Raw genomic sequence first — 27,915 nt, forward strand, 5'->3', positions numbered from 1 at the left:
GCTGACTAGTGAAATTGTTTTCACTCAGTCCTGTGCTCTCAATTGATTTTAGCTTTGTCCCATCCTCCAGCCTTTTAACAGTGGCCTGGAGCAATCTTGAGCCGATCACTTCCCTATGGCACTCCAAAGAGGTCTCTGCCTCCTAAGCTTCAGCGGTTTCCCTGAGGGTGGGGGAAGAGGTAGCTTCAGTGCAATGCCAACTCCTAAACACTCTGTGGGAGACAGAAATTATCAAACGCCCCTCTCAAGCAGAGCTGTCAAACCATTTCTGTGTTTGTACCTCTGAACTCATTCATACCCATGTCCAAAACAACCTGCTAGACTGCCTCCCAACACGCAGTTTCACACTTCAGGTTTCCAGGAGGTGCTCACACGTTATGAGGAAAAGCAGCAAATACACTTGTAAAAATAAAATGTACTGTCTGCACCGCTTGCATCCCATTTAAGACACTCATTTCGCTTTGTCAGAGCTGTCACAAAACCCCATGCAGTAAATGACAAGCCAACTCCAAAGCACTGCACCTAGTAAAAATTTAATATAATAAAACAAATTGAAACCGGCAACATTATTTTAACCATTCACAATTAAAGTGGAAAAATTATAAGGCAGCCATTCATGGAATGATTTTGTGTACAAATGGTTTGGAAAAAAGACATTAAAATTACAGTTCCATACTTGGAGTCAGGTAAACAGCAATGACCACGCAATGTTTTTCCCTGGAAAGCCAGGGCTGCTAAGAAATGTAATAAAAGGACAGTAAGAAATTTTTTTTAATTTATTTTTCAAAGAAGTTTGAGGTGAACAGTAATCTGAACCTCATCATAAAGAATCTGAAATCCATCATAAACTTCCCCACTATACCACAACCACTTCTCCTCTTTCCATCCCCAAAAGAATACGAATGCACTTTCCTGCTCTTCTTCCCAAATCCCAGCACAGAACGGGAAGGGAGCAAGAGGAGCACTTATTCCACAGCACCTCTTTCATTCTGCATACAGCTGATACCACAGGGACACATCTGCTACTGTCAAAAGCTCCTTGAGGGCTCTGAACTAGTTCCTGAATAAACTCAGTACTTTTCCTGGGTCTCTTGGATAACATTATCCTTTAACACAATCCACCTGGAAACAGTTCTTTGAAGTCAACAGCAGGTTTCTGTGTTTAACACCTAGCCATCTGACATGCCTCAACTATCAAAAATTCCTAACTTGCTGTGACAGCTCTGCCATCCTCACTGAAGTGAATGTCAGTGCAGCTTCTGCATCTGTCATGGAGCGCTGAAAAACAAGTATTTCCCTTCTTTACACAAGGAACAGCAAAAGAATTATAACAGCAGGGGAAGTACCTGGGCACACCAGGATCAACAGAAACAGCTTTAGTCCAACTCCTGTTGCCCATTAAGAAATCATTAACTGAAAAAACAGCCGATGAGAAGATTATAGATTTCCTAGAGGTATACAGAAGGACAGGGGGACATGCCTGGCGCTTGGTTAAAGCATTACCTGCTAGACCTGCTGCCACCTACCTCACAGTAGAAAACACAGGCAGAGATGGCTACTAGAGAGAGTAAGAGGAATCTGTTTGCACCAAGGTCCCCTGAGGAGTAGAAAATGATACCAGATGGCCCTGACTACATGCAGTGCTTTGATTTACTGTGACAGATGGGGAGATAGGTAAAAAAAGGGGCTATGATAAAATGGACCATTTTATTTAACTGATTAAAAAACTCTGCTTCAAGAAAATAATCCACCATGTGGAACTAACAATTTGGAAAGGCTTGACCATTTAATATTTTATATGCTCTTTGTCGCATAACGAAAAGCTCTGCAGTTTCATCTACAGAAGTTGAAATAAAAGTTCAACAGAGTTAAGAGGCAGCCAAGGAAAAAATGATGTTGCTAGTTCTAAATGGGTAGGGGAAAAAAACCCACCCACCATCACAGAAAACCTATCACTTAACCTAATGCCAAAATGAAAAGTACTCTTACCAGAATTTTTGTGCCAATTTTAAGTTGCCAATGTTTTCATTTAAAATCCCTCACCTACTGCTGTAACTTGGCCTCGTGAACCATTGAGTATTACTATTTCTGGTGGCTGCCCCAGAAACTGGAAACATGATCTGAGGGACAGGAGAAAAAAAAAAAAAGATGACCTCTCAGAAGTGACACCTCTTACCTTAATATGCCAGAGGTTACGTCAGCAGTGACTAGGCCGTCTGCCACATCTTCATCAATACACACTGATCCACATATGAAGGTCCTACCCACATGCTCCAATGCTGGAACAAAAGGCACGAAATGGAACCCTACCTACATACCTCCCTAAACTGTTGTTATTATACACAAGATGAGGCTCAAGTGGAACACAGTCAGGATGCCAGCCTAACTAGTGGCGTGGAGTGCAAGTGACAGACCACAGTTTAAAGAAAAAACCTTACTGTTTTATAAAATGTAAGCATCTGGTGCTGCACTAACCTGTCTCCTGCTTCTGCTGCAGATCTTGCAAACTCTTCAGCTTTTGGAAACAGTCACACAGAAAGATTAAGCAAAGTAAAACAGTGAGAATATCAAGGAAGAAGGTAGAGGGAAATCAGGAAGAGCACTGGGAGCTCTGGTGTGTTCCCCGTGTATTTTTCGCAGGTGTTGGCAACCTGTATCACTGAAGTTTTCAAACAGGTAACTTACTAGTTGCATGTGTATGTTGTAAAAAAAAAAAAAAAAAAAGACTTTAAAACATGCAGGAGAGGATCTCATCCATATCTGATTTTGCAGTGCCTCGTCAGAAGAGAATTAACTATCGAAGGCCTAATGTAAGAAAAATGCTTGCTTAGGCCTGATACGCTAACTCTACCTGAAAATACTGTCTTGTGGAAAAAGATGACTTCTAATAATTTTGCATTGATTATATGTAATGAAACACACAAACAAATGAGCACTTCTGGGGATCATACTAGGCTCGATCCTGGGATACACCTGTATTGTTACAAGGCCAACAACACAATCACTATCCAAGAGCCAGGCCATACCCATTGCCGAACAAACACTGCAGACAAACAGAACTACAAAAATGTAAAGAAGTTAAAAGGCACAATGGCCTATGTAGTATAAGCAATATATGGCATGAAAAATAGACACACTCATTCAAATGGAAGCAAGAAGCACTTTAGTTAAGGTATTTCAAGCCTTGAAAATCCACTTGATTAAAAAAAAATATTTGGCAATGTTATCTTTAAAAAGTGCAGACAGTATAGCTTAAAAAGGGTACAGCATTAAAAAGTTTTCCCCTAAAGAAAGAATTTTGTATTGAGTCTCTGCACATCAAGCATTCCTGACTTTTCAATGCACTACAGTTAAGAGTATAGTAATAATTTTGCATAACAGAAATTATGCCTGACAAGAGAAGGCTGTGCCTAGAAAAGGGAGGGATCTTTTATCACTCTTCTGCGGTGAAAGGCATCAGCAGTTAGTAGTAAGTCCTCCAGCAGATTGACCAAAACTGATGCTTCTCAGTAAGAGGCAAATGCCCAATTCCCAAAGGAAAAGCAAAATGCCCAACAGCTTCACTGGGACCCACCAGGTTGGGTTTTTTTGAGTCTTTTGTTCAGAATTTCTTTAGAAACACAGTACTCCATCTGTAGCATAAATATTTAACTAAACATCTTGTTTGGTTAACCTTAATACCTTTTATTTAATGGAACCTCCACACACAACTCCCAACTGGATTCAGTAGTTCAGACTTTTGAAAATGAACTAGTAATGTTCTCTGGTCCCCCAACAGCTGTCTCAACCGGATTTCTACTCCTCAGAGCCCCAAACGGCTTGATTTCAAAGGACACTATGGGTGCCTCTCTCAACAGTAGCAGCAGTGTAATCACGGTACCCAATACTGAATTCCTGCTAACATTTTTGGTGCCTACACTTTACTGACTTGGCAGAAGACCATCTTCCAAGAAATATTGCCATTTTAAAATTTATTAACAATTGCATAAACAGCCAAAATGCTATTCTCCTTGCTTCTATCCTTTGTCTTAAATAATGGAACACAGTGCAAAATTCATTTGCACTTTCTTAACCAGCTGATTTCCTACTCTAATCCTACACTTCTGTCTACATAACTTCTTTCCTATCAGCGATACTTCTGTGACAATAGCAGTGTTGTCCAGAGTTCCAAGTGTAGCCCATTTTTGCAACACAACTAGCGACAAACACTACAAGGATCAGTCACATCATCAGGACAACACAGAACTGATGGGGGAGAGCCCCCTTCTTCATTAATAAGTCTTCAACCTCTCGCAAGGCAGCCATCCTTCAGTTTTGCTCTCAGCTGTGAAAGCTGAATTGCAGGATACTTTGGTGTTTGCAATTTCATGACCAGTCGTTATGTTCTTCCCTGCTCACTCTTCTTAAACTCCAAATTCCATCTTCCCTGAGAATAGGGCCAGAAGTAACAATTAAAATAGCAAATGTCTTCAGAAAAGTTACATAGAATTTACATCCGGCTGCCAAAGTACGTTTTGCTACACTAAAAACCATCCTGGTATTCCTCATTTTGCAATCAAGGTTCCCTCTGAACTCCATAAAGTGGATGGGATGGATGATGGGTAAGAGATAATGATAAACTGAGCAGCCAACATTTACTGCTCACATCAAATCGAGGATAACTCTGAAATCTGAGCATTTAGTGATGGTGTCCAATGGACAAAACTAGAGGAATAAGGCATCCTAATACTAGGGCTGCAACCTCCAGACGACTGAGTCCTTTTCCTCCAGTTGATTCAGGTTTGTGGCTATGAGCAATTCCTCCTACTTCTGGGAGGACATGAACTGTGGCAACATAAAGAAAAGTCCCAGCAGAAAACAGCATAGCAACTCCGGTGGCATTGACTTCTGAAAGGGCTTCTTTGCTGCTCTGAAATAGAAAAAAAAATAAAAATTGAAAAAGCAAAAAATAAGGATAAGCAGAAGTTCTTCAATCAGTAATAAAAAAAATCCCTAAGTGTCCAGACAGTAGGATTTCTGTCAACTCTCATTCTCTCACAATGACAATGCTTTAATGTGTTGTTTTGTGTCTTGCACCTTATGTGTAGCAACTGGCATTCTAAAGCTGATGTGGGGGGCAGAAAAACACCTCTCATCCTAGTTAGTTCACTTCAGACTTCCAGGAACCCTTACAGAAGAAAGAAGTCAGCCCATGCAAAAGCACCTTGTTTGTGCATCTCATAGCAACACAAAAAACATCAAAATGACAGAATGTGCTTTGAAAAAATAAAGTTCAGATTACAAGGCCAGAAATTTTAGGTAGAACACTCAAGACTGACTTTTTCCCTTTTTGTAAACAGAGTTCAAATAAGATGTTAGCCTTTAAATACCTGGTCCCCTGCTGGTCAGAACGAGATTTGCTAAATTTAAGTTCCAAATCATGATTCATTCAACACTTGATTTGTATGTGCAAGTAAACACCCAAACCTTTCCCAGAATTTCCATGCAAACGTCATAAAGAAACGCATCTTCTGGATGAAAACTGAGCACCCTGTCACATTCATAGGAGGATTAAGATCATGCTACAAATCAGTAAACACAATGAAATTGAAACCCACTCATTGGTTTCAAAATCCTTTTTGAACAATTTCCAGCTCAAGTGTGATGTTAGTTCTCTGGTATACTCGCAGGTTATTTTTGCAAAGAGCGGAGATACATCTTCTGCTCTGGCACTACAAAACCACTGTGACAGCCCTTATGCCTTATCAATTCTCTGTTCTTTTTGAAGTGCAAAATGCAAAACCAACTCTTAGTGAGCCTACATCAAAAGAATGCTCTAACAGCACTCATTTCTGTTTACAAACTCAACCCTTTCTGCTGTCTCCTGTACTGCAATATTAAATATAACTCCTTTCCAGCAGGTAAAGGAATTAGCCCAAATGATTTACTTTATCTTTCCTCTCATGCCTTCAGCCTCACAAGATCACATTAGATTCTTTGCACCAGCACAGCCCACTGCAGTCAGCAATACAGGAGTGTCATAGGAAATGCTATGAGAAGCAAGAAACATTGAATTTGGACAGTTTATAAACTCATGTGCCATGACTCATTTCAGAGGCCATTTGTTGAATGGAGCCAAGAGAAGACTATGCTTTAAGGAGTATGAGAGGCAAAAAGGCCGTTCTAGCTGAGGATTCAGCTTCTGACACAGCATGAAAAAGACTTTGAACATATAGGACCAATGCTGGGATGGTGGGGGAAACAAACAAAGATTATTTTCTACCCACATATTAAAGTGTTGCATGCAGCAACACTGAAAATTGCTTAGTTATCTAGTCATCAGATAAAAGCTGGTATATCAGTAAATTGTTCTCAGCAGGGAGCAGCAGAAAGGAGAAAAGAGAAAACAGCCGTCTAAAAAAAAAAGCTACACAAAATTACAGAGTTGTATCACTGGTTCTGATGGTAAGCATGGGTTATTTTTTTGTTTCACACATTTGTATTGCTACCTTTTATCCACTTTTTTTAATCTCCATTCTGCTAAATTTTTGAAGCCGTTTGGAATTATGTTCTATGACACTTGTATGATATTCCTTTCCCCAAACTCCACCACTAAGCTACATTTCAGGCAGAACAAAATCTTAGACCTACCTTGCTTAGCCCTAAGTATGTCACCATTGACATAACAGGTGCTGCTAACGCAAAGACGAGCAAGTGTTTCCTAATTCGATTCCGTTCCAGCCCAGCATGCATCAGGAAGGAAACCAGGCCAAAGGCAGCTGGTGCCTGCAAAAAATAATATTTGCTGGTAATTCAATACCTTCTAAAATCCCCTGAAATCTGAGATAAAGTTGAAATACAACTTACTACATTGAAATGCACTGGATTGGAAGAAATTCAGGGAGAGTACTAGTATGTTCAGTTAACTCAAATTAACAGAATTCTGCAGATTGCCCTACCTTAACAGTACCTAATGGAAACTCATGTTCTGGCCATCAGAGTACACATATTTGAGCAGTCATTATAAATATGAAATGTTCATTCTGATGAATCATTGCTATAATGTCTACATCTCAATTAACAGGTAATTTCTTTTTTTGTTCTGATAATACTACACATTCTTCGATGGACAGTTTCTTTATGTACAGCAGAAAAATTCTACAATTAACACAGACCAGGAAAAATTCCCAAAGGTAACTGTCAGCCTCCACATGAACTAAGACTTAAGAGTTCTTTTGATTAGTACATCATTCAGTTTCATTTCTGTTCCCACTGGGAAGCAAACAAATACTCCCTTCTTCTCCTTCTGCTAGCATCTAGTTTCTTATCCACAAGCCATAGCTGTCCTGCTACTCACAGAATTTACTCTATTTTCACTCACAAAGACAACAGCAGTCCACCCTGACATTTTGGAGATAAAACAAGCTAAAATATATTGAGCATTTTTTATACACAGAATCTTTTTTTTTAACCTAGAAGAAAACCACGATAATCTTGATAATCTGTTATAGGAGAATTGTCCTCTTCTAAAATTGCAGAATTTCAGAAATAATTTAATTTTGAACATTAAGAATAATAAAAGCAAGTTTCACTTGGCAATAGCCATAAACTAAGCTTCACAGCAAGACGCAACACTGACATTGCCACTAACATTTGAAGAGGGTTATGTAAACCACAATTTCTTGTATCAACAGTGAAGAAAAGACACACTAGATTGGGATTTCCTAACATTGTGAACTATGCAAACAATATTTTGGATGAGTGCATGACTAACTACTGTAATATATGCGCGTGCTACTGTAAGTCAATTATGCATCTGCACACATACGCTTAGAACCTATATAGCTAATAGATACCTTTGCACAAATATCGAAGACAAAAAAGATCTTCCCAACTTCAAAAGCCTTTTTTTGCCTGTTACCATCAGAAAAGCGTTTAAGTTTTTCCTGCAGAAATGGCATATGACTGATGTTGAAGCTACTACAGTAACAGGTAACCAGCTGTAATTTAGTACACTGACATTAAGTTGTTTCAAAAGACCAATCCTTTAAACACTAAAACCCTTTGTAACAAATACCCTTCCCATTTTCTTAACATCACAGAAACAAAAAACTGTTGTAATAAACATAAAAACTGCTTTTCCTCCTTGAACACACTGCATGTACCTTCGTGCTTCACCCTCTAGAACTTCTCTGAATACATCTCTTAAAGCAGTAAGAATTTTGAGGGTTTACGTTTAATTTATTTTTTTTTTTTTTTTTTAAAAAACACAGCTTCAGAAAAAGTCAGTGTGAAGCTGCCACATTTCATCTTGAGCTATTCTTCTCTCTCTACTTTTGGGAGAACTTTCCCAACCATTGCAACCAAGGCAGGCAGGACAGAGTGAGAATTCTCTCTCTCATTTGTACCCTACTCTGATTTAGCATCCATCATTTGCTATTCTGTCATACATCATGCCAGTGGTCCTTGAACATGTACTACCAACCTGTTCATTTCAATGGTGTTTCACATTTCCATATTACATCACTACGGAAACTTAAGATCTTTATTACTTTCCGTATGCTTGAGGTCTTTTAAAGAAAAAAGCATGAATTTTCTGTATGACGACTTACCTTGTGCAACATAATGGCAACAAACACTATCAACTGGACACTAGTCTGAGAAGTAGAAGCTGCTGCACCCAATGCAACACCATCAGCTGAAACAGGAGCACAAATTCCTGGATCATTCTTCCACACCAGTTTCAGCTTTCCCACCCCCTCAACAGCTGACAGCCGAAAACATGCTGATTTGAGAAGTCCTGTTACTAAAAAGTGCCATCAACAATACCAACCCAGCACAAATTTGTTTATTAAGCCACAGTCATTTCAGGACATGAGACAAACCCTCAACAGGAGCTGTCTCATATTTCTCCCCAAACCATACTGAGAATCTATTCAGTATTGACACTTTCTGACAAATTAGAACCAGGTAACAAGTTTAATTATTTTAGTCTTCTGTAGAAGTGTCGTCTTGTCTAAAATAAGAAATCTGGTTTAGATTCTAAGCATTAAAAGATTTTTAATTATTATCCTTTAAATGAATTTTCTAACATGAATACTACTGTAAATACTTTTTTACCATTTAACATAAATATACTGTCTAAATGAAAAAGTAAACAGATATGTTAATCATTAATATATAGCCACTTTTAGTGACGAAATATTTTTGATCTCATGACTCTGACAACCTTCAGCAGGAGAGATTTAAAAGCATCATATTTACACTACACATGTACAGTGAAGAATTACAACATGAACACAGGTTGACTGCAACACATGCACAACTTTTTCAGTCCTTGCAAGTCAGCCCAAATACATTTCAGTCAAATCTTAGCATTCCAGCCTATAATATCCTTTTTCCCCACAGTATATTATTTTTCTTAAACTTAATTTTTTAAAAACGCACAGGTCATCTGCCGAGCAAACCCAAAGGTGTTTCATACCACTTATCAAATGTGTTAACATGCATTGAAATTTAGCAGCTAAAACAGCCAGCAAAGGAACTGAAGAAGCAGAGAGGGAGCGTCACACAATTTTTCAGATGGGGTGGGGAAAAGTAGTGAAAATACTGTACCCAAATAAAACTCCATGGAACATTCTGAGCACTGGAGTATGTTTTCCCCAGTAAGTTTTTGGGAAGACCCTTAGTTCTCCCTGGCCTGTTTTTTTGTAAAAAGCCACTTTCAGAAACAAAACTCCAGTGTTTCTAGCACATCTGAAGATGAGCCATACAGCAATGCAAGTCCTTGTCAAGTGCTAACAGTAAGTCCCATGTTACCTGCAGCATGGACTACTAGTCCCAGTGTTGTGGTGATTTTGGAGTTGCCTGATCTTGCAGCTTCTGGATCTGAAACAGTCATTAGAAAAATTTGGATAAAGAGAAAAAATACAGTAATTATGCTGGAAGAAACACTCTAAGTATCACTACACCTCTCTAGCAGGTGCTTACACAGTTACATTTAAAACTAGCACCTTCTGTATTTCTGCACTAGATTCTCTGCAGTCTGATACCCAACGCCTTCAAATCACCAAGTTCTTCCAAAAATCAAGTGAACAGAATCATAGACACCTCTTTGCAATTTACAGAATCATTGATATAGGCAGAAGCAGTTGTTTTTCTTAACCCCCTGAACCAAACGTTAAAGTTCTGTGCTACCAAGGGGAAGAAAAGCTAGTTTTGCATGCCCAGAATCCAGAGGTGCTCCAAGAGTCAGGATGATTATCCCCACATAGCCCAATGTCGGCATTTTCCCTCAGGTGACAGTCTGGGGCAGGCTCTTTCGCACTGATTCTCTGGCAGTTCCTAGTAAGCAATAAATTCTACCTTCATGGCAGCAGTTGCAAAGATCTCCCTCCAACGTTACACACCACAGAGAAGAAACACAGCCAGCACTGCTTAAGATCCCTGTTTCAACTGCAATTGTATGACTGCTCCTCCTCTGAGGACATTACAGGATAGCTCACAACATGACACAACAGGGCAATATCCACCACTACAGCGTGGTGGATCACACAATCAGCAGTGAAACTGTTATAAAAAATCACTGCAATGAACAGCGAACAGGGCAGGTAAGTCCTACACAAGTACAGAAACATCTTGTAACTCAACTGTTTAATTCCACATAGCTGAACAGCCATTATTTGATTATTCTAGTGGTCTAAGTGGTCAGTGAGCTGACTGCAAGCACAATTACACAGCTATTTTAGTAAGTCTGCACTGCCACCAAAATTAAAAGTCCAGTCCTGTTCCTTTCCTCCTGCCTGTCCCCCCACCCTCCAGTCTCTCTTTTCATGCCCAGGCACCCAGCAAGTTGCCCAGCAAGTCAGATCAGGAAAGCGAGCTGGCTAAAATCTAATGTATTCTCTCTTGTCTGATTGATCTTCTGAATCAAGGGAAGCCTATTTGAACAATTAATTGCCCAAGCTGCATTTGGATGACTGCAATAGTGTACTCACATCAAACAGGAGATAATCACAAAGAACATTTCCTTTAGATTTGTTTTGGATTTACCAGAACTAAACACACCCAAAGAGAGTCCCATTTGATTTCACATCTCTGTTATGGCCTACAGTATTTTTCTAGTTTAGACAAAGTAAAATCTAGCCATTTGGGAGATACTAAAACTACCAGACGCTGGTTCAAATGAGAAAAATGGTTTTTTCTTTGGTAGTTTTAAATAACATTACAAAAACACTACTACATTTCATGTGACAGAGGTACAGACTAGATAAAAACTTTTCCTTAATATTCCATTTCATAGTAACTCTAACACCATAATAGACCATAGTCTATTTTTCCCTGGTATTTGCTCTGATCAGAGATCTAGGAAAAGATCATAACCCCTAGGAACCAAGAATTCTCCTGGCAGTTGCTCACCTGCGTCCCCTCATCACCCTCACTGCCGCTGTTCCCTTTAAGCTCTGAAAATCAGCTAGCCATGGCTGTGGCTCCCTTTACACTTCCCCAGCAACAGAAAGGTGACTGCTCCTGCACTGGCTTACTTATCCCACCACACCAATTCCATCCAAGCATTTGCATAGCTGCACTGTAAACTGCCAAGGATCCAACCAAAACATAGCCCCTCTCCTTTTTGCATGTTTTACTTTTCCTTCAAGATCAATTCCTTAATTTTTGAGGGCCAAACTCTACCAGATGAAATTATGTGGGAGAAAACGAGCAGCCAAAGGCACTAAGATACCTTTCCAGACAACAAAACACCTTTGGTGCATTTCAAGCTACAGCTTGAGCATGAAGCCACAGGTAGGAAACAAAGGTAACTGTAGGCATTTTTATAGTCTTGCAAAGAAGTTGCAAAATCTTTGGTCTACGCAGGAAGTGTTTTGAAGTAAGTGAGGTTCTAAACTAGCATGGGAATCCAGGCGTTCAGTTACAGTAAAGGGCCAGAGCTTACATCTAGTCATTTCTGCAGTCTTAGTTAAGACACTTTCGTTCTTTGCAATTTTTACCTACATGTATGACAATTAAGCAGGAAAAACAAAGATAAGACTAACCTGAAGCTTTTTCGAAAGCCAAAGAAATCCCCTATGTGTGATACTGTAAAAAAGACAGTAACTCAAGTGTCAAGTCACCCTCAACCCCCACACCCCATGTGCTCATACAGTTATTTCATGTTAGCAAAACAAGCTCTCAGATTAAGCCTAATTCCAGGATAGCTTTCCAGCACAAGCATTTCACACAGGCCTTGCTTTATGTTTGTAAAGCACCTACTGTAACTCCGGACATGACTGGTCAAATTAAATCCCAGTAGCATTTAAAAAAATTGCTATTTTTTGCTATAAAATTAAGACTAACTAGTAAGTCTAATTGAAGTGAATCTTTACTTACCATCTGTAGAGTGCACATGAGAGCTGCCTATCTGATCCACCAACAGCATGAAGACAAAACCGAGGACAAGGGATACACCAATGTAGGCATGCAATCTGGAATGATCATGGCCATACTCATGTGCAACTGGGATTTCTGCTACCTTCTCAGACTCAATCACACGCTGCATCTCACTCGCCGGGTGATGCTTCCCTGCAGCAGGCAAGCAAACAGATTAGGAGACAGGGGACTAAACATGGCATGGTCACTTTTCTCCTCCTTTACCAGAAGAGTTCCTCATGCTCTCTTGGACAAAAATCCTCATTTAAGGTCTTAGACCATTTTCTTAGGGAAGCACACATTTGTCTGGCTGGCCTCTCCAGCGTGCCAGAAAAGCTGTGGTGTGGAGAAGCAATGAAAGCATTAATACTTAATAAGCCAGGCTATTGTGTTTAAATGCTGAATTTAAAATACAAATTGATTGACAAAAAATGCTGAATAATTCCTTTTTCTAACTGAAGTTGTCAGTTTTGTCAGTATTCAGATATGCTGTCAAGCACTTCAGTCATCATCTTTGTTTAAGTGAGAAAATACAGGATGAGGAGATAAAACAGGTTCCATCCACTAAGAGATCTAATGCAATCTTTACAAAGATTAACTTTTTATCTCAAAGCATCAGTCTCTAGTTATAAACAAGTTAGCATTGATACACTCCATTAATATGGACAGGAAAAACAGTTAAGTCAGCACACTATCCTACAGATGTCAGTACCATCCTAGAAACCCAAAGTCCAGGCCCTGGGGTTGAATGTTGTGTGGTTGTTTCCTTTCCCTACACAAGAATTAATTGCATGCTGCACCCCCAGCCCCCCTCAAAGACATCTACTTTATCTTACTGAGCTACCCTGAAATGAGGTAAGCTCCAAAGACCAAAAATCTAAGAAGGGGAAAGATTATGACTGGACAACTGTTTAATTAAGTTTCCATGGTATAAAATCATTTATTTAGTGCACAGATCATAATTTACAAACATCTTCAAGTATTTCATAGGTTAGTAACAGCAACAAAAGTCTCTACCTACAATGACTTCTAGAAAGCAGAGATGCAATATAACTGTAACATTAAAGTTTTACAGCTTGCCATTTGCCCAGCATGTGTAATCTGTATCACAAGCAAATACCACACACAAAATTCCTCCCAATTTCAAAAGAAATTTACATCAGTCTCACTCTGAATTTACACAGGCTTAAAAAGAAAGAAGTTTTTTTTAGCACATGCATTTAACATTTCCAGTAGTCTTTGGCCTAATGACTCCTGAAACAGATCTGTGAGATCGTCCAACCTTGTTCATGACCACAGGAAATTACTGCTTCTGCAATCCCATCTGACACATAGGGCAAATAACATCCAGAAGTACAGAGGATTTTCAGTACTAAGGCCAATCTTTGGCCAATACATTTATGTGAAAGATTTAATAAAGTTGTTTTTTTTAAATCAAAATTCTAGGTATTGTTTCCAGCTGGTAAGCAAAGAATCATGTCCAAACCTTCCTTCACCAACAGCATGCAGAAATAAACTGTTAAAAAGGTACAAGCAAAGATCACGAACAGGGAATTTTGAATTAAGTTCCTAGCTACTATACAGAGCACAGTAAACATCTGACCTCTTGGTTTCAGACTCTGTCCTCATCAGACTCATCTATATAATTTTTTTATTATTATTTATTTCCCTTTACAGCCTCTGGCAGAGACAAGACACCGGGCTAGAAAGCTCTTTTGTTGATGCAGAAGAGGCTCCTTGGCATACTTGTTATTACAAACAGTTGTACTTCCACAGCAGGCAAGGCAGTTTACACACAGTAGGTATTACTCAAATGTTTTCAGTGGGAGAACAGACATAGTAAACCTACTTCCAATTCTGTCACCCCAGACGGGACCCTAGCCCTCCAGTGTCTGATCCTCTCATCTCCAGACACCCAACAGCCAGCAGCAAATGAGTTTGCCTGGGATGTCTGGAGCAGGAGGCATTGAAAGGTGAGTGTTAAAATTCCCTGAACAGATTTGGTGAAACTATTGCAGTGGGTTCAAGTCCCTCCCCTGCTGCAGTTTGCTTACAGGCATGCAGCCCCATCAGCAAAAGGCACACACAGAAGGGAGTCCGAGTCCCTCTTATTAATTGAAAACAATGGGAAAACACTCCTAGCATAGAGAAGGGGATGCTCTTAACTGAGGTACTGGAAAATTGGAAAAAGATTGTTGGTACAGTCAGCTTGACAAAAAAACATGCAGTTATGTTATGTCAGGAAGACTGGCCATTCGCAACAAAAGCTGGTAGTCCAGCACAATGGTGGCCACTCTAAGGGACTTCTGACCAGCAGAAATTAGCCTTTTTGCGATACTGTGTGGGATAATTGGGCTTGGGAGCAGAAACATCCAGTCTGATGGCACAGGAGGGACGAGACATAGCTGAAGGTAATGCTTGCTTTCGCAGATTCCAATGCCCCCCAAAAGTCCACCCCACTTTATATGCCAACCAATCAATCCGTCACTTGCTCTCTTTCTTCACCTCCTACCTCTGCTTTACCAGCAGCTGGACTCTACCCTAAGATTTCTAGTGTTTTGCCTAATCCTGCCACATTACTGCAGGGAGGTGGAGGCAACCCCCCTCTGCCACCGTTACATGCGTTTACTAACACCAGCAGTTTAGCTTTATGGATAAGTAAAATGCTGAGATCAGGGGAAGAGACCAAGAGATACGCTCAGGTTTTTTGTAATGAATGCACTGGATATAACCCAAGCTGGGGGGACACCCAGATACTTCTGAGGGAATTGTTCCAGCCAGATGAACAAGATAAAATAATTAATAAGGATGCAGAACTAGCACCACAAGACAGAGGACAGAGAAATCCCTGGCTGGTGAATAATCCAAACTGGGATTATAATAATGCAGAAGATAGAATCGCATGCCAAACAACACTCTGGAATTTAGCACAAGCCATCAGGGCATGTGATGAGTTAGGAGTAAATTGGACAATTGTGCAAGAAATGCAGAAAGCACCTAGACAAACACCCCAGTGATTATTAGGGATGGCTTCAAGCAGCTTTGTTGCAATTTTAACATTATGGGGGAATGAACCCACAGAATTTTAACAACATGCTAGCCATCAGTGTTTTTGTGGATTGAACAGCCCGACATACAGAAATATTTCAAAGAATGTATGCCAGGCTAGCAAGGGGAAGCTTTACAGGAAAATTTTAAGTGTGGCTGTATTTCATAGAACAGTTTGGGTTGGAAGGGAGCTTTAAAGGTCATCTAGTTCCAACCACCTTGCCATAGGCAGGGACACCTTCCACTAGACCATGTTACTTGAAGCCCCATCCAATTTGGCCTGAACACTTACAGGGATGGGGCATCTACAACTTCACTGGCCAACTTGTGCCAGTGCCTCACCACCCTCATGGTAAAGATTTGTGCATCATGGGCAAGAGGAGAAACAGAATCATGAGCAAGTGAAAGAAACAAAGAGAACAAAAGAACAAGAAGCTAATATACTGGCAGCAGCTTTAGCAACAAACTTGAAAGTGAAAGGTATAGGAAGGCCAAGCCCAGGATTCGAGCTGAGGCCAGGCAACACAGAAAGAAGGACAGAGAAAGCAAAGGAAGAGAGTGTTATTACTGTGGGGATTCAGGACACGTACAGTAGGAATGTCCCCTTTGGCCATGAGGTCTCACTAGAGAAGGGAACTGCCAATGCAGAGTTAACCTGAGAAAGTAACTCACAATGACAGGAGGCAGGCAACCTTGAAATCCTTGGGGAACTAGAAGGACTAAGAATTTTTGCTATGTGGGAAACTCAACTAGATCACCAAGGACCTACAGTAGGTAGAGGGCAGAGAATTTGAATTTTTAGTGGATATGGGAGCTATACGATCTCTTCTAAATTTTATCTCAAAAAGGATCTAAAACTGAAGGCAAGATTCTAATACACAAAGTCACAAGAGGAGGGGGAAAGAGTTTAAGTAAGCCTCTATTAGTAACAACAGGAAACAAAAGCATACAAGGAAGATTTGTATTGGCAGAAGAATCTCCAGCCTGTTTGCTAGGAAGAGATCTTTTACAAGCCCTAGATGTAGAATTACACTTATCGCCTGAAGGAATGAGTGTAACTACCAAATGCCCAAACACTGCAATAAGAATACCAGAGCTGTTAAAATCTATGCCCATGAAGTTACGGAGCAAAACTGGTACCAATGTTGGATTACTAATCTCAGCTCAACCTGTAATTGTCAAAACAAAGGGAAGAGCTCTACCAGCCACAAAACAGTACCCTATTCCCCTACAAAAGCAGACAGACCGATATCCGGCCCAAGAGATTTTAGAAGTATTTTGCTATATAATACTCCCACACTTCCTGTAGAAAAGAAAAAGTTCAATGAAAATGGTGATCCAGAATACGGTTTTGTACAAGATTTGCAGGCAATTAATCAACATGTAGTGGCTCCTCACCCAGTACTGGCCCTTTCACAGTACTTTCACAAATACGTCGTTGGGCAAAACTGATCTAACTGCCACTTTCTTTAGCATCCCACTCAGTGAAAGTAGTCAGCCCTTAATCAGCTTTACATGGAAAGGACAACAGCTGACATGGACATGTCTCCCCCAAGGGTTCACAGGGTCTCCTCTAACTTTTTCACAGAACCAAAGGGAAGGTAACTTTCCTTGATTACACAGAACTCTGAGAAAAGTCTTGTTGTAAGTCAGATAAAGTTTATGATTTAGTCTTCAGAAATGTTAATAGCAGATGTTGCACATTTCATTGTACCAATAGCAACAGCTGCTGTCTGACAGTGTCACACAGCCTTACAGAAAAGGTTAACGCAACTTGTGAAAGTATCATCCCAGTGCTGACAGCCATCCCTCAGCTCACCATGACAGGATCAGCCCCAATTTCAACTCCACAAATAAAAGACGAGTTGATTGCACAAATTTCTAAAATTAGACTGTATGTGATCAAATACAGGCCACCAATGAGTGTTATTTAATCCATCATGGTCTCTTAAAAGATTAGAACTACTGATGCAAACTAGTATCTCTACAATCAAACCCGTTTACCATTCCTAAGCGCATCCTATGCAGGATGGTTACAGAGGCAAACCCTCACCTCTCCAAAACAAACGTGAATGAAGATGTGACTGGTATCTTGGGGACAAGTTCGAAAGCCTTAAATAGTATAGATGCTGAAGTACTTTTGAGTAAACGAAGCACAACAACACATGATATAAACAAATTGAACACACACTGCAATTCTCACTAGCATTGGGGACTAATCAATCGCACCTGATATACTGTCTCAATCGGAAAAAAGTTAATGAAAGGTACTATCAGGTAACTGCAGATGTATTTGGTACAGTCCAAAATAATGTTTCTCTAGCTGTATCCAAGCTCAACTGTGGATGCAATCTATAGTAGCAACAATTACAAGAGAAAGTGAAGAGGGCATCTTACCCACTGAAATTCAAAAGGCGATCTGGGAAAATGCAACCGAATTAAAAAAATAATCCAATCCTGGTGGTATTTAGTCAGTTTTACTTCTGATCCCATCAACAACAAGGCCACAGGTTTTGTTTTAACAATACACAATGCTTCAGTATGCACCATATGGCCAATCATTGCATTAGGATTAAATCACAATGGATCTATACTCTCTCCATTAGAAGACAGACTGAGGGCCCCACGAAATGGAAACAAATGGGCAACTGTAGATGTTAACACATGCGTTGTACAGGAACAACAAGGATTTATTTGTAAGAGTAACACCATCAGAGCTTAAGACGTTGAACAAAATGTTTGCCACTGAGGTACATCCCAATGAACGCCCTGAAAAGGTAGTTGTATATACTGGGAAAGGATGTGTTAGTATGAGAACTCTGTAATTTTATATTAGCAAATAGCATTACTGTTGATGCCAGATATCATTCAATTATTTGTGTCTGCAACTTCACTATAAGTATGGGGTACAATTTCAATTATTCAGCTCCCATCACATCAATTGTTACAATTATATATATTAATTCAAGATTTATTGCCCACCCCCATGGGAATGAATCTTACATTGGTAAAGAAACAACATGATGATTTGTATTAATTGTTAAAATGTACACAGAATAATGGCCAAAAAACTAATTACTGCCAACCACAATACAAAAGTAGTACACTGTATACTCAAAAAAGTGAAAAAGGATGGAGAACATCATTGGTGGAAAACCGTCCTGGAATGGTCACCAGCCACAACAGGGATTTACAATCACATATTGCACCCAGTAGCGATTAAGTTTAACCTCGTTACACTTATTATAAAATCACGAAGAACATTAGTGTGCCTTGAAGTGACTTTGAGAACTCTGTTCGATGTGTTAGCAGGAATGCTTAAGAGAATCAAAAGGACAACACTTAAGGAACATTGGACTGAAATTGTCTGGAGTTAATTGCTTAGCATCAGTAGCTAAATTTGCTGAAGCCTTAGGCTGCAAGCTGGGAACTTTGACCCAGATGTGTTGAACTTTTACCTAATCCCATAAAAGAGGGCCTCAAGAGTTGGTTTGAGCTGGAAAATATGGAAGCTACAACCATCTGCAGAAACCACAACCTCAGAGGAAAGAGAAAAAAATGGACCGCCCAGAGACAACAAAGAGACCCAATGAAGAACCAACTGGAAGACCCCAGATGTTGATATAATTATATATTAGTCCAGTGTGTCACATGAGGAATGGGAAACTCAGACTGTAAGGGGTATAACTGCCCAGGAATTTCCTTGTTCAGGGTCCTTCTGCAGAGGCACCCAGCCTGAGCTGTTTCTACTGCTGTGCCACTCAAATTACCTTATTAAAGCCCGAGACTCTGCTACAGGATACCTAGGGTGGAGAAGCTTCTTTAACAATTTACTAAAAAAACCACAAATAAATAATGGCAACAGAATGGAGCACAGCATACATGAGGGCTTTCCCAACATCTGTTGCTTAAGTGACAGAAGTAAAACTTTTGTCATTTTGGGGACTCTTGGTTGGCAACTACTCTTCAGAAGTTCTAGACATTAACAGCAAAATCTTGACTTACTCCAGGAAGTCATCAATCTTCTTGCTGGAGTATTCATACATCTTGGATGAGACAACTGTACATCCATCCCACAGTACAAAATGTTCTCACAATGCCATGACTACAGACATAGCACATCAGAATAGGCTCGGTAGCCCTTGAAAGATTTCACAAATGTATCTGCTGAGCAACACTGATCAATAAAATAACTTCAGACCACAAAAGATTGTTGCATCTATATTAAAAGGTTAACTTCTGATCATCTCAAGTGACAAAACATAGTGGGTAATTCAGGGCAATCTTTCTGACAACGGTTATGCAGTCTCATCAGTTAAAGGACTGAAGCTGCCAAAGGGATTTTATTTGCTGGTTATACTCAAACCAAGGTTTCACTACACACATACATTGTTTACGACCAAGTAGTAATCATGATATGCTATTTGCTCTCAGCCTACAAGGTCAAAAATTAGAAGTTATTTATTCTGTGGCCTGTGGGAAAATACAGAAGTTATAGTAAATGACTTTTGTATCAATCACAAACACCTGTTTTGATAACAAGCAACCAGTCCCAGAGTTAAATTACACTTGGAACTGGGAAAACAAAGTCCCCTGATTTTTTTTCCAGTTGTAGGAATGTATCTCGACATTTCCTTAGGTGCCTTTGTAGGTTTAATTATGTAAATGGATGGATTTAAAAAAACAAAATGCACTGAAAGCTGTTAAAATTCTCATAATTTTAAGCTTAACTTTGAATATCCTACTATTGTAAGAAAAATACAGATTTAAATACAAAAAATATTTTTAATACCACCTATGAATATTGCCTCTTTGCAATACTAACAATAAAATAAATATCTTTATAGATAGACTGGCTTTAGACATGATACTGTGAGTTTGGAACCGAGTTTTAATTCCTACACAGAACCAATTCTTTTCTCCTCTATAAATACTTCTGACACTACCACTGCAGTAATGGGAAGGGACTTTTTTCCTGCACATACTAAGCTTTGTTACAGAGCACACAGCTCTAAACAGCAGGCTGTAGATTTTATACATGAACAGTATACCCCATTTAGTGAAAAAAAAAAAAACCCAAACCACCCAAACATTTATAGCAATTGTACTTACTGTTAGCCATACCATTACAAGAAAAATGTAATCTACTTGGAATTAAAATTGAATTGAGAGCAAATCCACAACTACAGCTCATTAGAGACATCCTACATCAGAGTGCATAAATTACAGTACAGTATAAAAGCATAATCAGAGGTTCTTTCACTTCTTGATAACGGATGATTCTATATATTATCTTCAGTTTAGTTTAAATCTAAGCAGAAACATTTATTTAGTGGAAACTAAATGAGGATCAATTAAAAAAACAGAACTAGAAAGAAATTTAGATGTGTCAAAACAAGAAAAAATTGTAGTACACAAAAAGCAGAGTATTACAATTATATCTTAATACCAGATTAGCAACAGCAGTTCATCAGACACTTACAAAGCTCTCTACAGCCTCAACTTTATAGTCCTTTCTCCTGTTACCGCTAAGTTGTTGCTGTTTACCTTCAGACAAATTTCTGAATCAGCATACAGGAAAAAGCTTATACACACAATAGTAACATAATAGTAATGTAATAGCACAAGACTCCAAGCTAAAGCAAGATTTAAAGTGCACTCCAAATAGAGATAACGAGCCCTGAATACTTGAAATAATGTCATAAACTCAAATTGAAGTTTACTAAGACTTTGGGGCATAAGATGGAGGGATGCGAGTGTGGAGCACAAGACAAAATCGCTGTTAGCTTTGAGCTATTTGTTAGAGGTTATGAAGTTTTGAAGACTGCTGATGGGAGACTAGAATCTGATGCTTAAATTTGGAGCCACGCACAGATATCTACATGTGATGGACAGTACCACCCAAGCAAGAAATGCTTCCTACTCTGGGAATTAGCCCTATATAACCGTAATTTTCAGCCAGTATATTAAGATAACTTAACTCCAAAACACTCTTCTGTTTTAAAGGAAGAAATTCTTATCAGGGCAAGTACATATACATCTATAAAACACTCCCTGCAATCACTTTAACAAAAAGCAATCTAAACTACAAAGAGCAACAGCAAACAGTCCATAATATCATTCTCCACCAAAGGTATCCCTAACCCCCTTTGAAGTGCCAGTGAAAGTTAAACTTTAACTCTCCCCAGAATAAGGAATGCTAGACATGACCTGGCATAAAAGGCTGTAGTTCCATAAACAGTACAGTACCTGGACCCGCAAATGACTGGATCGCTCAGCAAGAGTCATCCATGCACAGCCTGACCACATCCCTCTGTTAAATCACCATAAACTTGCAACATCATGGCCTATGGTGCTTTTGTGACTACGCAGGCTTTGTGTCAGGCTGCTGTGAAACCTTTCCACCATTCTCATTTTAAAATCCCTAGAAGCAAGCCCCAGTATATCATAACACCATGACCTAAGTTATCTTGAACAAGGCCATCTGGGTTTAGTTCTTACCCTCCAAAATGTCTTCATAAAGTGCATGTACTCCTTCTGGTACAATGACAGCCAAGGCAGTTCCACACAGCAGCCCAGCACCCAGAACAGTCACCAACTTTAATCTCTCCTGCAAGAAAGTACAAAACAAGTATTAGTAAAAATGCTTTCTTTACTCTCCCTTATTAACAGACAGGAGGGAAGGGGAAAGGAGAATGATCCACAAAACCTTTTGCCGATTTTTAAAGAGCCCCAGTTGTATAGTCCCTATATTTATAACAATTAACTTTCTGAAAAGTGAACATACCCAGCACCTGATGCAATCAACTGAAGCAGGAAATAAAATTAAAAGATGACCTATGTGACTGTTAACATCAGACAAGAAATGAAATGTAACATACTTGAAAACAGCAAGAATCGCTAAATTTGGCACTAATGATTATTGGAGTCTAATTCATCATCCAGGGCCTCAAACTGCAAGGCCTGGAGAGACAAAGAAAAACTGAAAGTGCCTGAATTTTGAAGCATGTTTGCAGCGCTACAGTTTATCTCCATTCTATGTTTGTTTTCAAACACATCTTTCTTACTAGAAATGATAATTAAACATGCAAGTTCCCTAAAATCTCTGCTAGGTGTAGCACCACACAGGATAAATTTTCCATTCCCCAAAATAAACAATCGAAATAATAAAAGAAAATACAAGAAAGAAAAACACATCTACAGATACAAATACATTGGTCAAGGAAGAGTGTAAACTGTTAAGTCAGCTATATTTGTGTAACAGAAAAGGCTAAGCAAAGTTTTAGGACTACAGAATGAGAGAAGGAAGATTGTAGAGGAAAGAGCAGCATGAGCTCTAGTTTCACCTACAGGTTTAGAGACACAGAAGAAATGAAGTTAAGCTGTTACAAGACTGTTACATGACAGATGAACTGTATTTCAGTCTCTCAGTCAAACAGCCACTCTTGTGCAGAAGGTTGTTCTAAGAACTGCCATACTTTAATGGGTTTCTATTTAATAGGGTATCACTGAAGAACACTTTCTTTAAAAACATAAAACTGTAGCTAAAAGTAATTTAAGAGAAAGATACTTTTTCTTCTACTTGAAATACTTGATTTGTGTTCCATGTATTAAAAAAAAATAATAATGTGCCAGGTGAAGTTTTAGAACTGCAGTATCACAGCACTTGCAGAATATCAGGTAGCTATGAAATAGGGCAGAAGGGACTGAATCCCCAAAATAGTTCCAAATCCAGAATTATAATAAATTATTTAAAAAGGCTTACTCAAATGATAGTTTGAATGAGGGAACTGAACCAAACTGATAATGGTGAAAATACACATTCATGTCAGTCTTTTTTTTAATCTGATTAGAAGATGCATAAAAAGAATAATACTGTTCTGCATTTACAACCATTCCTAAGCCTTCCAGTAGGATTTTAAAAGGCATTAAAGTCTGTAAAGGCATTTAGGGCAATATGAAACAATATTCCACTCTCCATGTAATTACAGACCATGGCAATCCCCTTTCTCCTCTGCAAAGACAGGTTTTAAACTAGAGTTGTTACATCAGTATTGCAAATTTGCAATTAAACTCTAGCATAAATACATGAACTTCATGTTTTTATAGTAAAGAAAAAGAATTTAATTTTTCATATTCCAGCAAGAACTTCTCCAAGATTACAACAAACCACACAAAGTGTTTGTAAGTACTTGCTACTATTAGTAAGCATTACCCTCCTAGTTATAGTCTAGTCTTGGGCAAAAAGCTTAGAGAGATATCACTCCTCCCAAACTGACTAAATTATGTTTTACCAATGCAAGAACAGTTTATTATTACTTTTTGCTTCCTTGTGACTACTACATTGACAGGCTAAAGTCAAAGCCATGTACTGAAAATCCAATTATATAAACATCTAATACTAAAATACAACAACTTGCAGAGGCTGTGTCTCATTATTTCTGTTACCATACCACATGGAGCAACCACAGGAGTTTAGATCCTCCCAACAACTGCGTAGCACACATTTTATGGCAGAACCATCATCATCTTCCATGCACAATGAGATGTCTGGGTGCTACCAAAATATTAACATTAGCTACTGAGCACCTGGAGACAGAGCTCAGTGTTTGACTAACAGGAAACCACTTGTTGCATATCCTTATTATGCCATCTGTTCTCCTTCATGCACTGTAATGACAGAAGTTGTTCAGTCTCACCGAAATAGGCAATGCTCACACAGAACATCTAGAGAGATGCAAACCCAACTTTCTGAAAGCAAGCCAGATGTGACCATAAGGGAACAATACAGCATTACTGGGGAAAATACAAACAGTAATATGCAAGAGATTAACACCTGTAAAATTTCCACAAACATGCACTGCATACTGGCATATGTGACAATTATACTTGGCAAATTGTTACACAGTGGCAATCTACATGAAAAGATAATCTTCAACACCCATGGTTCATAATGCTGTTTTGCAAAAATTCAGTATCTTACAAGGAAAAACAAGATCTATACTGCAGCACTGTCACCTCTTTTACATACATCTATAAACACAGGGAAGACTGTCAGAAGTAATACTGTTCTGCTTGCTTTTATTTGGGCATCTGTGAATTTTAGAGATCCATAAAATAATACACACTAAAAAGTTACTATTTCAAGAGAAGTCTCCACCTCCTTTTCAGTACAAAATACTTAAACACAGTGAACACAGTGATCTAGTAACTGCAGCCTACCCAGACAGGCAGAAGTCATTAGTTTTACCCAAGAAATCAAACCATTTCAGTTACAAAAACAATTGTGTGTCTCTTGTTAAAAACAACAGCAACACAGGAAATAGTGCTAAAAAACGCACAGGAAAAATCTTGAATTTCTCAGTTAGTAAGCTGTTCCACTGCTCAGTGTTGGACTTAAATGGCATGGCATCGAAACTCTTAGTTGGATCCACAAAAACTCACACCTACTTCCAGCAGCAAGCAGTCCCAGTCCAGTCAACAGTGCCTGCGCCTGTTACGCAAGCAAAACATTAAAACTGCTAGAACACGTTTTTTTTTATATTTGTTGCATTTAGACTACAACTTAAGAGGTAGCCTCACAAACTGGTATAGTGTTGTTTCCAGCCCAAAGTTAGCACAACAGAGTACTATTAGTACTATCAGTAAGTTAGAATTAAGCTGAAAGGGTATGTCTGTACCTTTTTACCACCTATGTTTAGCCACACCTGGCTTTTCTGGATTTTTAGACTTTAAAGAATATCCACATCTAATTAAAAGAATAGAAACTAGCATGAAATTGGAACACAACCAATAGGTTTCATGACAAAAAAATCATCTGAAGGAATGTATTAACAATAATGAATAATTTTATTGTTCTCTGGCATCTGGGGTATATTATGTAAAGCATTCATTTTTGTTTTCTGCTTAACCATAAGTAGCCAGTGGGAGAAGGCATTTTTCCTAAGGCCATCTGCAAAACTTTCTGCAAACCATATAATGCACAGTCCAGACAGTCATTTCAGTTTGAAATTGTCCTTGTTGCAGAGCCCTAGGCAATCATTTCAAACAAAACAATTTTAACTTCTAATCAAACACTTCCAGGATTAGCTATTTACACATAATTTGCAAAGATTCTGCTCCTCTTTAAGCATAGCACGCAGATACTTAAAAGTATCCAGTTTAAATCAAGTGTAAAACTTGAGTCAAGTAATTCTGAGAGTTTAAGATATCATAATAAACTGGATTGCACATGTGCATGCTGTTGGTAGAACACTGCACACACAAAAGGCTAATACATACAGAGCAGAGTGCTCTTTTGGATCCACAACAGATCTGTAGCTGTTGGGAGCCCCAAAAGGTTTAGAGCCCACTGATTCAACTATGTAATTTATATTGTTGAGTATCTATTAATTTTAATTATGTACTATATAACTTACAAATAACATAAAACCCATAAACACAGACCAAGAACTCTGCCTTCAAACAACACTGAATATAAAGTCAGAGACAACAGGTGACTATCACACACATATATAAGGAAATGCAAAATTAAATAAAAAAAGACCGTATTAGCATGCTACGCAGTGTCCTCAGAAAACCTGCAAGAAAATCATTTTTAGTTTTCAGGGCAAAAGTGAGTTTTGAAGAGTGAGACAGTGGAAGCAACAGCACTGAAGACATATAAGGAAGGTCTATCAAAGCATCAGACAAAGCACTTGCAAAACAGAACTATGCTAATGTTTATGTAAAGACTTCAGAATATATTGTGAGGTTTCAGTTCATTTAGCTGAACTGTACTGTTACCCAAAACAGACTTTGCTTCATCACTCCCAAAGCCTCCTTGTAATAATGGGACCAAAGCACAGGTGCAACTATCTGAGACTTAATGAAAGAACAAGTCACATCTCTCTTCCAGCACTTCCCTTTCAAAAGCAGCACTGCTCCCAGTAGAAACAGGAAACCTTTCATAACGGAGCTCTTGCTACCTTAGAAAATTAAACTCACTACACCACACCTCTAAGGAATAATCATCATTTAGAAAGAAAAAACCCTTGGATATCAGAGAACATTAGGAAACTTCCAAAGACTGTAACAACCACCTTAATTATTTCTTAGAAACACCACACCCAAAAACATTTACCTCTGAACTCTTGTACTGCTTGGAAATTCATTCAATATATGGAAGACTCCCTCTCTCTTAATACCTTAAACACCCAAGATATTTTTCCAAAATACTTGGCGCTACATGAGGTAGTAACATAACTTGAAGTTGCATTGCAATCAAAGGGCTAAGGTTTAATTTTCAGCAGCACAAGCTGTGAACTGAACTGTGAACCGAACTGTGAACCAAAACAAAGTTTCCTGGGAACCTTCTCAGAATTAGTTTCAAAAGCCCTAATTTGAGTAGCCAACAGTCACATAATAACAGTTAATCTCAGGCTTCAGTAGTTTCTGACATAAGCGTCTAAAATAACCATGACCAGCTCCTATCATTTCTTTCCCCTACATGCTGAGACTTTGCTTCACCTGTAGCAGATACTAGGCTCAATCTGGCTCATTTAAATGACTTTTATACGCACTGCAGAACAAGCATAGTTTTACACTGTTATTTTGAATGAAAATTAATACCGCATTTGCAACTCCTTTAAAGATCTTTCAAAAGTTACATCGTCACGCCAACATCATTGCCTTACTTGCAAGGGGAGGACACTAACTCCTCCTGGTAGCTCTCTCCACCTAGTTTCTCCCTTAGCAACCAGCGAGTAGTTTGGCGACGCTGTCTTACCTCGGAAAAATTAACTGCCAAGGGGATAATTCCTGCCACATAGCAGGCGACCAGCATGGCCAGAGACAGCAGGCAGATGGAACGGAAGTCATCCATTTCGCTGCTTTCTGTCCGGTCCCTTAAAGTGAAATTCAACAGCAACTTTTCCACCTCGCCCCGCACGCCTTAACCCGTGCAGACACCGAGCTCCCAGGAAAGGCTTTCAGCCATGTCTCTCTTGCCCGGTGGCTCCGGCCGGCTCGGCCCCCAGCGGCGGCCCCTCCGGGCCCGGCGTGCGGCAGCCGCTATCCCGCCGGCGCCGCCCCGGAGCGCTGCAGGGTGCGGGCAGGGAGCACCAGCGCGGCCAGGGGCACAGGTAGGGAGACACCTGCGCGGCTAAGGGGAGGGGGCGGCCCAGCCCTCACCTCAGGCAGCGGGACCTTCCCCCTTCCCCCGCACCCCACTGCCCCCAGGGAGAGGCGGAGGGACGCAGCGGGTGCCGAGGCGGCTCCTCGTGGAGAGGCAGCCTGAAGCGGGCCGCGGCCGCGGGGAGAAGGCGCAGGGAACCTGCAGGACCGGTGCGCACCCCCCCTCACCCGCCTGCCCCCACCGCTGCCTCGGAGGCCAAGTGGCACCTCCACAGCCCAGCGCTTCCCCTTCCGGGGCGCGCTGCCCCCGCCCTCGCTCGCGTGGCCCCTGCACGCTTGCCCGACTTC

The 27,915-nt window shown here is 39.7% G+C and overlaps 1 protein-coding gene across 2 annotated transcripts; it reads right to left on the reverse strand.

The window, feature by feature from the left end:
* Positions 1 to 514: 514 nt before the first annotated feature.
* On the reverse strand, positions 515 to 27,843 carry SLC39A9 (solute carrier family 39 member 9). 2 transcript variants are annotated; one of them, XM_037395108.1, is made up of 8 exons: positions 27,625 to 27,843; positions 27,221 to 27,338; positions 21,955 to 22,063; positions 12,367 to 12,558; positions 9,799 to 9,867; positions 8,592 to 8,677; positions 6,631 to 6,765; positions 515 to 4,909 (listed from the first exon to the last, which is right to left on the reverse strand). In XM_037395108.1, the coding sequence occupies exons 2-8, from the start codon at positions 27,314 to 27,316 to the stop codon at positions 4,679 to 4,681; spliced, it is 918 nt and encodes a 305-aa protein (XP_037251005.1). In that variant the 5' UTR covers positions 27,317 to 27,338; positions 27,625 to 27,843; the 3' UTR covers positions 515 to 4,678. The 2 variants fall into 2 exon arrangements, with proteins under 2 accessions (XP_037251005.1, XP_037251004.1); XM_037395107.1 differs by having other exon boundaries at positions 27,221 to 27,843.
* Between the last annotated feature and the right edge of the window lie 72 nt (positions 27,844 to 27,915).

This window comes from Falco rusticolus, chromosome 7 (genome assembly GCF_015220075.1).
Source record: "Falco rusticolus isolate bFalRus1 chromosome 7, bFalRus1.pri, whole genome shotgun sequence".
NCBI classification, from domain to species: domain Eukaryota; kingdom Metazoa; phylum Chordata; class Aves; order Falconiformes; family Falconidae; genus Falco; species Falco rusticolus.

Coding starts and splice junctions, on each gene's coding strand:
- SLC39A9 (XM_037395108.1), bottom strand. CDS start 27,316: ATGGATGACTTCCGTTCCATCTGCCTGCTGTCTCTGGCCATGCTGGTC. Junction 12,559..21,954: donor TTATGAAGACATTTTGGAGG/GTAAGAACTAAA, acceptor TGCCTGCTGCAG/GGAAGCATCACCCGGCGAGT. Junction 9,868..12,366: donor TCATGTGCACTCTACAGATG/GTAAGTAAAGAT, acceptor TGACTGTTTCAG/ATCCAGAAGCTGCAAGATCA.